General features: G+C 36.2%; 1 protein-coding gene across 1 annotated transcript in view; it reads right to left on the bottom strand.

The window, feature by feature from the left end:
* The window catches only part of slc35f1 (solute carrier family 35 member F1), a 96,674-nt gene extending 88,895 nt beyond the window's left edge, over positions 1 to 7,779 (bottom strand). Inside the window, exon 1 of the mRNA XM_082148266.1 lies at positions 7,407 to 7,779. Coding sequence (XP_082004392.1) covers positions 7,407 to 7,516 — 110 coding nt within the window. The 5' untranslated portion in view covers positions 7,517 to 7,779. The remainder of the gene's footprint in view (positions 1 to 7,406) is intronic.
* Positions 7,780 to 13,021: the final 5,242 nt, after the last annotated feature.

Genomic DNA, 13,021 nt, shown 5'->3' with positions numbered 1-13,021 from the left:
ATTGAAATGATTTCAATCATATTTCAAGCATCCAAAATCATCATGGCGAACAGTGCGCATCTGAAGGTAATAATCCATTATTTATCGGCTTTAGAATATCGGCTAAATTATCTTATCGGTCTGATAACGATAACATAAAAAAATTTACATATATTGTCCGATACCGATATGGTGGCCGATATATCGTGCATCATTAAATAAAAGTATTCATTTATTTATATAAAAAAAAATTACTGACCCTAAACTTTTAAACTATAGTGTACAGTGGCAAAAACAGTCAGAAAGAGGGTGAAAAATGGTAATGTAAAACTAAATCTTTGTTTATAGGAGCAAGAAATATTATAAACATAATATTTTGGTTCCGCTATGAAAAGTGTATATATCCCCTTTGAGGCCTGAGGGTGCTATTGTTTTTGAGCTGGGGAATATGAGTGGAATTTTCAAGATGAATCCATCCTCCCTATCAAAGCACCTGCTTTCCAGTGGCCCATGCGGAGACAAATTGAATCCTGGCCGTCCTTCATTCACCGGCAGACTGACACACAGGGCGTCACTCCTGAATTCACCTCGATTAATCATGTTTCACTGGAGGGAATCAGACGTCAAGTGAATGATGATATTTGACTTTGCTGCAATGCTGTGAGGGGCAATTAATTGAGGGAAAATAATTTTTATTTCATTTTTTTTTTTCTGTTATCTTCAATTTGGCCATATTGTCAAAAGCCAGCTTCCCCGTCACCTCTACGCACATCGCACAATCAGAATAGATCCAAGAATGATCCACAACATGTCTGGGCAAAGCATCTAACACTCATCACTGACACACACTCACACATAACTTCAGCGCTCCAAAAGATTTATTGGAGAAACCAACTGCTGAGTTTGGAAATGGCAACATTTTCAGACATTTTCCACTTTCCTGAGCTGATGTGTGATATATATCTTTATTCTTAGACCACCCACAAACCCATAAATATCTACGCTGTTCTGGTGAACTTGATTTCACCAAGTAAAACATGTTCCTTGATCAACATCTTTGTTGATCCTGGAACAACATTCCAATCAACCAATCAGATTTGAGGGGCAAGTTTACAGTTTTTACAGTTGTCGAGTTTAGGCTTACAACCAGGGTTAGGTGCTTCTACATCAGTTTTATTCAGCTGTCATTTCCCTCTGATTTTAGAGAAAAGTTATGGATAGGGACAGGGTTAGGTTTAAGGGGTAGGGATGTGGTGGTTGGGACAACATTTTCAGACAGGAATGTCGTTCCAGGGTCAACAAAATATATTGATCCAGGAACATGTATTACTTGACAAAATTACCGTGACCCCCCTCTTCAGTATCTACATGTTAAGGGAATGTAATTAAAGACTTTTAAATAAACATTTTAAGAAACGTTTTGCTTTTTGCAATTTTTTTTATTCGATTTAAAAAAAAATATTATTTAACTTTACTGACCCCAAATTTTTGAATGGTAATGTTTATATATACACACTGAAGAATGGAGTAATTCAACTTTCAAAATACTTCGCCATAACAGAAATAAAATTACATATTAAAATTTTTAAATAAATTAAAAAACTCTAACAGTGAATAGTGATGTACTGTAGATCATGCATTGGTGTTCACTGTATACATTTTGATTTATGCTGTGAAACATCCATAAAAAAATATTAGGTATGTTCACACAAACCTAACATTTGGCTTCACAAATCTTGTAATACAGCACATACTTTTATGATGCTATTATGGTGCTTTTGTGTCCTTTTTGTAGCTTAAACATCCTCAATCCTCATTATAATAGAATGGAAAAGAATAACAACAATCAAAATTGGTCCATTTGTGTTCGATGGAAGAAGGAAAATATTAAACATTAAGCGTAGCGTCAGCTAACTCTCAGCTGATCCACGTCTACCTATAGGAATACGACGCCTATCACCGTATACATATATAAGCTCCTTCAGTATTATCAGCAGCTATCGCGTTTCTCAGTAGCCAATTACCATCCACCATCCCCAGCTCCTCCTCTCGTCAGTCAGGATTTGGCATTCTGATTCCCCTTGAATCAGAATCAATTCTTGAATTATATTGTACTTTAAAATCTTGAATTAATGATATCTGCAATACTGTTCTGTTTACCCTAAGGGGGGTTATTGCTGCTCTCCCTGCTCTTATCCATGCTAGGCTGCATGGATGCGCAGAGAGTTCTTGCCCAGAACAGAACCATACCGCCAATCCTAACTGTAAGCTAATTGTCAATCGTATTTGACGATAGTGGTCCTGACAGAAATGAGAGTGAGTAAATGATCACATATATGAAAACTTAATTATTATCAGTACAGAATCATACTAAATACATTTTAATGCAACACTTCATCCTTGCCAAAAAGTGAAATAAAGACATTAAAGTGCATGGAGGAAAGAGTAGAAAGAGGGTCCAGCTAAGCCAAAATAAAGCCGATTAAGATGCCTGGATTAAATTGCTCATAACTGTTCCACAAAGCAATAAATGGGCATTAAGCTGCGTACAAAACTATGAGGCTCATTATCAGGAGAATTTCAGAACGAAGACTGAATGTTAACTCAGTTTTAACAGCTCCTGCCAAGTCAAGCCATGTGAGTTCCTCTGACCTGATTACCACCACATGATTAAACAGCCAATTACATCGTGCCACAAGGCCCCGGAATAGCCATTCTGGGAGCAGAAATCATCAGATCTGCTCCTCTGTTATTCTGAGAGGGTACTTCACGTCAGAGAAATACTGGATCAGTGAGTTCTAAGCCTTAAGCAACATTTCGATATTTCTATATAAGACATGGTTGTGTTCCAAAGCTCTCAAATAGAACGTCTTGTTTGTGATTCAATTTTGGAGATGATCTGATTTGATTTGATTTGATCTTATCTGATTAATTTATTCTAAATTGTAATTTAGAATGATTTCTTATGAAGATCCAAATTGAAAACTTGGATTCAAAAGGATTCAGCATCTAAACCTTCGCCTCGGAGGGATGAATGGCACATTTCATTTAACATTTCTCATGATTTCAGCTGTTCGGCGAGCAGTAATGGTGCCACAGGAAATGGGAACAAAGTTGCGCTGTTATACCCAGGAAGTCCACGAAGCCATGTGAATAGCTTGGCTGCACCAGAACAATAACATCATCCCTCCCCCTCCTCAATGAGCCATGCACATTCCATGCATTATCTCCCCGGTTGCTAAGAAAAAGAGACACTTTCTTCGAGGATTACATTGCGTCTTAACAACTCTGACAACGCGAAAAACTAGTATGACTAGCAGAATCTGTAGGGTTCAAAGAGGCTGTTTAATTCAAAAAAACATTCTGCACCAAGGATTCTGATTATTTATTTTTCAAGTAACCTACCATGTGGATGCTGTAGACTAGCAGAAAGCATTGCTGTGTGTGTGATCTTCGTTTCAGGAGAACTAATGCTGAGCACACACCAGTACACGATTTTCAAAAGTCTTGACTTGTCTCGTTTTTGGTTTGTTTACATGTATTTGGCCCGTGTTGCATTCATATTTCATTCGAACCGCACCAGAGTTAGTTTTTTCAGCGGTCTTGGTCAGCTTGTTTAGTGCGCAAAAGCACTGGAAGCATTCACAATATTCTAATGAATCGCACTAACAGAGCAATCGCACCAGGGTTTGTTTTAATCGAACCAAACATGGCAAGTATGAACACACCCTAAAACAAGAATTTTGAAAGAAAAATGTCGGAGGATTTCGATATAAGAGAAGCTACGTGATTCGTTGGGTCAGAGGTCACCCTTTCACTGGTTTTTGGCTGAAATAAGAAAGTCATATACACCTAGGATGGCTTGAGGGGAGAGTAAATTATGGGATAATTAACACTGAAAATAAATTAATACAAGCTATTACTTTAGTATTACTGAAGTTAAGAATAGCGTTGAAATTTTAGCACGACTGCTGCATTTGACTTAACATTTTACCAAGATGCCCAACCCCTCCAGATGTCACAGAACTCCCTGGGACTGCTGGATAGATCAATTTCAGAGAAATATAATCCATTGTAAAACATTATCAATTTCCCCCTTATACAACGTCCATCCATTTGCAAACATTATTAGCTGTAATGCAAGAAAGATATCTTAAGCAAATCATACTTTGCTTGCCATGTGAACCAAATGGGTTTTTCTACAGACTAAATGTAATTAGATTTAGCTTAGCTGTCCTCACTGTCCTTGTGTCAGAGAAAATAACTGCCCCCCTCTCCCCAAAAAAAACACATTTTGATTGAGATCACTGTGGACTGGCACAATATTAATCACTGAAACAAAGGATCTGTTTTTCAGCTGAACATTACGCACACACATTTTGAGGTGAGGACGGAAAACAGCTCTACCGAAGGTAATGGAGGACAAACTCCTTTTTAATGCTGCTCCTAACATGCCATGGGGAATTAATAGACGTTGCATATTTTATATCTTATTATGTCACATTGTTTCAGCAACCCCGTTGCACATTGTGAAAAGCAGTAACATGGCAGGTTTTACCCTTGATACAAGTTCACACAAAATAAAGGGTGTTATTTCTTGCCATGGAATCATAAAAATGTAAGAAACATTATGCTGCTCTCACCATGCAACAGTTACTAGGCGCTCTAGACCTCCAAAAAGCATAAAGGATTCACATTTTTGAGTGAACTGTTCCTTTATGTGGTTATTGAATCTAAATGGAAGACATTCAACCAGGGTAAAACAACCTTGAGGGTTATTAATGCAATCTGAATCTTTCCTTCATTCATGGGCCAATTAAGCTTCATATCGCACTGCTGGTTAATAGGGCATTGCTAGGTTGTTGCTAACGTGTTCGATGTGGTTAATAAGGCGTTGCTAGGTGGTTGCTAGGATGTTCGGAGTGCTATGTGGTTTCATACTGGCAAAAAGATCCTCGTGGCCTCTATGGTCTATATCTATACAGACAGACATACCTATAGATAGATAGATAGATAGATAGATAGATAGATAGATAGATAGATAGATAGATAGATAGATAGATAGATAGATAGATAGATAGATAGATAGATAGATAGATAGATAGATAGATAGATAGATAGATAGTGAACATAAAGGATCACTCTAATCTGTATCACAAATAGTATCGAATAAGTTTCACAGTACATTTTAGTGCATACGTTTAGGGGTATGAGCAATAACAGTAGTGATGTGGCACTAAATATGTTCATTTCTATACAGTGGAATGATGCATCCTACTGGTTAAAAGATTCCTCAGTCAGAACAGCCTCACTTTCACCCTAAGAGCAGATTCTACTTTTGGCAGGTTCACAATGGGCACAGAAGCACCCAGTGTGCAACCTGATCTGCCCCTGCACAGATTCCACCTCCTGGGATATTGTTCTGGGAAATAAAGGCAAGTGGTGGGGATAAAAAGGACCAGCAGATGGCAAAGAGAGAGAAAGAGTGGGCCGCCTGACTCATCTGACCTAGGACTACCAGCTGTCATCCTCTCTGCATAACCACACACACAACTGGAGCCAATGAACCCTCCCGTCCGGATACCCTCACACACACAGACACGCAAATTACCAAACACAACAAGTCGAACAAGTCAGAGGAACACTTTGACACATTTGAAGGTGGAACGTCCAAATTACGATCGGAAATTAACCAGGGCTTGAGGCAGAAATGCCATCAAAAGTGCTTCAATATTTCAGTGGGGGAAACGTATATATATATATCGTCACTGTTTTGACTTAAATAGGCAAATACCTTGAGTCTATGATTGGATCATTATTGCTGTGATTATTCTGTTTCTTGTAATGTTATATGTGTAGCTTTTCATTTCTTAAACAACCCACATTATGCTCATATTCCAGTATGACAGTGTCAAGATTCATCAGGCTCAAATTGTGAAAGAATGGTTGGGAGGGAGCATGAAGAATCATTTTCACACATGAATTGGCACCTCTGAGTCCAGACCTTAAATTCATTGAAAATGTATGCACCTCTTGATGGAAAACATCACATCATTTATCTCCATCAAGAGGTGCATACATTTTTGGTCAAGATCTTGTATTGAAAATGTAAGAGTCAAGCACTCTGTAAAGTCTACTGAAAAACATCCCAAAGACTTTTAATTTCATCCTGGAATATGAGCATAATGTGTCTTCCTGCATGGTTGTTTAAGAAATGAAAAGCTACAAACTCCATCAATTAGGGTTAGAAGAACTGTTGCCGAACATAACATGCTAGAAACACAATAATCATAGAAATAATGACCCAATCATAGACTCGTAAGCATTTGCCTATTTAAATCCAAACAGTGACTTTTAAAAAAATTTATATATATATATATATATATATATATATATATATATATATATATATATATATATATATATATATATATATATATATGATTCTATTCTAGAATCAATAAGTATTGGATTCAGTGAGACTGCAAACACCATAGTGGCCTGTAATAAATATTCATATTCACATCATATTCTTAAATGCAAATTTTGTGCTAGCATGATGGGTTTTGATGGAAAATAATAAAACACTATAAAAAGTAATCAATTGGAAGAGGAAAGTTCATTTCTGACATTGGCTCCCACCTAAACTAAACCTGAATTTGGCAACATCAGAACTGGATCAAGATTAGATTCTAGATTTCAACATAGATAGTTGCTCAGATCAGTTTTATTTGGCCAAATTGTTCTTTTGTTCTGTTTAATTACACAACAGGTTTTCTGTGGCCACAATTGAGCAAGCGTTGTAGAGAGAATTCCTCTGGCGTCTGCGAGCACTTGTGATTGATGGACGCACACATCACAAGACAAAAGAGGCAAAGTGTGCATTTCTCCTCGAGACCTTTCGGTCACCGTGATGAAGTGAATCCTGACTTTTACAAAAAAGACAATCTGTACTGCTCACTGCAAGCATGCAGACAGAGGAACAACATTGGAAATACGTTTTGTAGCAATCAATAAGCAATTACAGTATTTGCCATTAGAACATGAATATTTCATAAATCACTGTCCAACTGAACAGTAAAGATCATGACAAAAGAAACCTGCCCTGCTCATGAACGTAAAAACAGGACTTGCTTCACCTATCTATATGATGACAGACTAAAATAAAGATATAAAACAGGTTTATTATTTGTATCAGCTATCACAAACAATATTAGCCTACATGGATGCTCTATTATAAACTCTAATGTGGCCACTAGAACATATGGGTTCGGTTTACTCTGATGTTGATGAGCAAACCAGGTGCAAATGCAAAATAAACATCTCAATAAATGTGCTTAGCATGGCAAAGTTCTATTGATTTCTGATGGCATGTAAGGGCAAACCCAAACATATCCTGATCCAATATCTCCAGTAGTTTCTCTTACCTGTCCAACACTTTCTTCATCCTCTGAAACACCGATGGTGATGCGGTGACGGTCTCTGATGGAATGGTCTCGATAGTGGTGACAACATGGTTCTGGTGCTCGGGCATCATCTCTAAAGCTGAAAACTAAAGCGCTCAATCAGTAAGCAGTGATCATTCCTGAGGCTCTGGTTATTCCGACCAGCTCTCCATATTGCAGGTGAGAATAAACAGGTGTATGTATCTCCAGTAAGTGGAGGAGGAGGAGGAGGGATGCTGGAGGCTCCTATAGGTCGCTGGATGTTACAGATTCATGCAAGATGAAGCACCTGTTTCTCTGTTTGATTTCTGAGCAGATGTTTCCCGGTGGATCGGTGCGCATCTTCTGAACGCCAGTGCAGGACTGCCGTGATCATTTGGAGGCGGTGCGTTTTTGAGTGAAATAGACAGTTTGGCCGCTAGAGGCCGCTGCTTCCAACGGAACGCTTCAACCAATGGGAATGATTATTTGTATTTTTTAAATGACTATCATCATTTAATGACTAATAAATCATTAATAAAATGCTGTAATAAATAAATATAAGCAGATTTAATACATTCTGTAATAAATAAAAAAATAACAAGTAGATTTAATAAAAGTAAAAAAATAAGTAGCCTACTATTATAAATAGCCTACATGCAGGGATATTTAGTAAATATAAGGAAAAAAAGACTGTATAAATGGAAGTTATAAATAAATGTAATAAGTATAAATACTGTAATAAGTAAATATAAAAATATTTATTCAATGTAAAAAAATTAAATGTGGTAATAAATAAATGTAAGCATATTTATTAATTATAAGAATAAAATACTGAATAATAAATAAAAACATAAAGCACATAAATACACGTAATGATACTGTAGATAGATGATCCGGAGAGAAAAGCTGATCCACTCTGGCAGTTTCTGCAGTCATGTGCATTCAAGATGACGATTCAAAATGTTTTAAGGTTTGCACTGCGTGTGTGTGTGTGTGTGTGTGTGTGTGTGTGTGTGTGTGTGTGTGTGTGTGTGTGTGTGTGTGTGTGTGTGTGTGTGTCCAGGTAAACCCTACATTATGGGGACAAAATGTCCCCACATAGATGGCAATATCCGAAATCCTTGTCCTTGTGGGGACATTTTTTGGTCTGGAAAACGGCTTATAAATCATATAGTGATGTTTTTTTGAAAATGTAAAAATGCAGAAAGTTTTCTGTGACGGGTAGGTTTACAGGGTTAGTATGAGGGGATAGAATATACAGTTTGTACAGTATAGAAATCATTATGTCTATGGAAAGTCCCCATAAAACACGAAAACACAACATGAGTTTGTGTGTGTGTGTGTGAGAGAGAGAGAGAGAGAGAGAGAGAGAGAGAGAGAGAGAGAGAGAGAGAGAGAGAGAGAGAGAGAGAGAGAGAGAGAGAGAGAGATTAAAGGTAAATGTAATATTTTTGATATTTGTCATTTTAAACTACATTTTAAAATTCAATTGAAACTTAATTTTTTCTCATTTATTTCTGTATTTTCTTTAGATATAAGGAAAGAAACAATCAAGTATCCACTGTTATTGATTCTTTTACAAAAAAAAAAAAATAATCCTATAAAGTAAAGGAACAAAGGGGAAAAGGCAACTAAATGAATTCTGTAGCTCTCTCTTCAGAGAATGTAATCTTGCCATGAGGAAACACTGAAAGTGAATTCCCTGTTCACCAAGATGTCAAAACAGAAGCCCGCGGTCAGTTAGCCAGTCCTGAGGGGGATACACATCTAAGCTGAGAGGCTTGTTAGTGTTGCCAAAACGCCAACAGTTATGGATGCTTTTGTTCAAAATCAATACATGGATTGCCTTTACTTGCAATACATCTTTGTGTTTAATGGTTATAGAACTGGAGCTCTGTTTTGAAGCTCTGTCTTTATTTGGTATGACACTCAAAATGCTTTGAGTTTTAAATCAACATCCACTAATGATAGATTACTCTGTTCAATATCAGCCGGTTTAGGTTGAGAAAGTACTGTTTTCATACAGGCTTTGAACACCCATCACCCCTCCGTTGTCATGGAAACCCGTGGCCAGCACGCTGGACAGGATTCACTCTCATAATAGACCTTATTCAGAGCAGCGCCATGACAGGTATGAAAGTGAGGCTGTGAGGGAGAGACTTGCCTTGTTTCCAATGGCATCCACTGTAAAAAGCTTTATAAAGCTCCTAGATTAATTCCAATTTTCCACAGCTTATATTGTCTGGAGTTTTTTGTCAACTGAAATTTCTTGGAAAGATATTTTTCCAGTGTTTCATGAGCAGAACCATCCAAAAACACATTAAATAACAGTACAGCCCATTGTCTGTCCCTCACAGCCTCGCTATCATTCCCATTAAAAATCAAAGATGGCGCTGCTGTGAATAAGGTCTAGATGCTTGTGAAACCGCAGTGTAGAGTATATTCTGTGTGCCTGAACCACAGAGAGAGGTCACTGATAGACTATTCTAACAACAGGTGCAATCATTACTCGGCATTCACAGCCTTTACACCATCCATCTATCTATCTATTAACCCATTTAAGCCCACCGGCAACTATAGTTGCCGCAGTGCATAGTTGTCATTTTCCTTTTGTAAATATTTTTCTAGATGTTGTCCATGTTTTATTTCTCAATGACATGCAAGCAAACAACCAAATAAAGGATTTCAAGAAAAAAAAAAAAGGTATTCACTTCCTCCCTGTCACATGAGGCTGTCAACTTCCTACCCCTACTTCCAGGAAGCAGGGCGAAGGCAAACCCTCCCAAAGAAAGGTCATTTTCATGTTACTAATAAGTATTTTTTGTTGACATATATATATCTACATAATCATGAAGGTCTCTAGAATCATCCAAACAAAACTAATCTTACAAGAGATCTATAGTTTTTTGTATACTTAGTCAAAAGTCCAAGCGGCAACTATAGTTGCCGGTGGGCAAATGCCTTGTAAGTACATATATCATGGGAAAATGAGGTATACTGTGTTAATAGGTTAATAAATCAAGTTTATTGGTCTTGTTTAGTGCATAAACATAACTTAACCCTTTAAATGACATCTCTATATATGTTTTTCTTCATTCTATTTATTTGTATTTATTTATTTTCATTTAACTTTTTGATACACAATGCCCTGTTATGGCTGCACTTTGTTCTGCACTATGTTCCACAACTTTAACCCTTGTGCGCTGTTCGTTTGCGGTTTACAGTCAGGCTGTTTGGGGTCTGAGAGACCCCAGGCAACAAAATGTAATTTTGTAACAATATACAGTATATATTTTAAACAAATGTAATTTTACTCAGTTTATTAATGTTTTTACTCTACATTTGGACAGTTTTACTCCACAAAATGTTCAAAAAAAGAAAAGAAAAATTCTCCAAAAAGAAAAAAAAAAATTAATAAAAGATTTGCCTTATAAAATACCCACATTTCTAACTTTCATTCATGGACATAACATGTATAATTTGACATGGTTTAGTGTAAGATTTTTGGCCACATCTTGGAAAATGCAGTTTTAAAAGTAAAAAATAAAATAAAAATAAAAAATAAAGACTTTAACCAGTAGATGGCTGCAGAGCTCTAAAAGTACTAAAAGTTTCTAACTAAAAGACATCTTTTCACAAGTTTTTCCAGTTAGATTCATATCTACATTTAATGGAATCACAATTATAACAATAAAAGTTACTTTTTGTCAAAGTTTGGCAGTTTTTGTACTGAAAAAAAATCAGTTTTTCAATAATGTTACATTATGATTAGAATCAAACCTGATCAGGATGTTACAAAGAGAAAAGTTGGAGTTTTTAGAGTTTATCATTTATTTCAAACATCTGTTTTTCATATAATTCTACAAATTTAAAGTGTGCCACTTCATTTCTGTCTATGTGTGTTCGTTGTTTCTGATTTTGAGGATGAATTTTGTCCATTGATCAAATTCATTTGATTCTAATCATAATAACATTACTGAAAAACAGATTTTTTTTTCAGTACAAAAAGTGCCTAAACTTTGACAAAAAGTAACTTTTATTATTATAATTGTGATTTCATTATATGTAGATATGAATACAACTGGAAAAACTTGTGAAAAGATGTCTTTCACTTAGTCAAAAAGCAAATAGCAAATAGTGGTGCTCTGCAGCCATCTACTGGTTAAAGTGATCATTTGTTACTTTTAAAACAGCATTTTCCAAAAGATGGGCAAAAATCTTACACTAAACCATGTCAAATTATCCATGTTATCCCCATGAATGAAAGTTAGAAATGTGGGTCAAAAAGACCCTGAACAGCGCACAATGGTTAAGGCAAATGGATTTGTTGTTTGTTGTGTTTTCATATTCAAGATATTATAAGCTAGATGCAGTTTTTTTGGGTCTGCATCAAATGTTCTTCGACTTTTATACATAAAAAATTTGTTTATGAATAAAGATTGATCTGTTGAAAGCAGTTATTTTGAGATAAATGCCAAATGTTCTCCTCCTATTCGTATTTTACATTGAAGGGGTGCATACAACATATTTGCCCACCGGCAACTATAGTTGCCGCACATTCAAATATGATTTTCAAGAAAGAAAAAAAAAACCTGGGGAAAATAAATGCAGAACATGTTCACATAGGACACTATTAACAGGATTATATGCATGAAATCATTCAGAAAAATTTTGGCACAAATGGCTAACCGATTATAGACCACAATGCAATGTGCACAAATTGACCTTCCATTTTCATTTTGACAATTGAAATAAAAAATATACCATTATTTTATTTTCAAGATGATAACTGGACACATGAAGCTTGATGAAGTCATATGTCAACAATATAGGACACCTTCATGTTTATCTTGGAAGTGCCAACTCTTTTTTTTAAAGTATATACTGCAGTGTTTATTTAGATAAACATTTTAAGCATGCTATTTTGTCACATGACCTCATTGGGTTGCTAGTTTGAAGTGACATCCTGTTATCATTTTAGGCATAAGAAAATACTTATTTTGCATTTTTAATGCATTTTTTGTTTTTTTGTGTGTGTGTGTGTGTGTGTGTGTGTGTGTGTGTGTGTGTGTGTGTGTGTGTGTGTGTGTGTGTGTGTGTGTGTGTGTGTGTGTGTGTGTGTGTGTGTGTGTGTGTGTGAGAGAGAGAGAAGATGTCATGACTTTAAAAATTATGACGTTAAAAATCCCAGCCGTAAATTCTTTTCGTTCATTCATCATCACAATGGAAATGAAATTTCTGCCTGAGATCATACTGCATACGTCTAAAAGTTGTTAATGCAAACAGAAATGTGTGCAGTGTGCATAGTATATACTGCAGAAATAGTAGTATGTTAGTATGCTGTTCCAAATACAGCATGCAATATCTTAAAATCAATTTGACTGAAAGACTGGGTTCCAAATCTATTTAAACTTTCATGCAGCCTCCAAGATCCTATAACCTTTTTACCTTTACCTTTTGCTGAGGGCCCATGACTGGTCTGGAACATGACTGCTTTGTCGAGCAGCAGAAGACAAACACCCTATAACAAGACAACGACCTGACAATGTCTGTGCTATAAATAGGCACAAATTCAAATCAATAAAAACGAAGGAACAGCAGAGCTCATAAAGCAG

Source organism: Leuciscus leuciscus (assembly GCF_965113295.1).
Source record: "Leuciscus leuciscus genome assembly, chromosome: 19".
Lineage (NCBI taxonomy): Eukaryota > Metazoa > Chordata > Actinopteri > Cypriniformes > Leuciscidae > Leuciscus > Leuciscus leuciscus.
The sequence above is the reverse complement of the archived record's forward strand: the minus strand, read 5'-3'. Positions and strand labels throughout refer to the sequence as shown.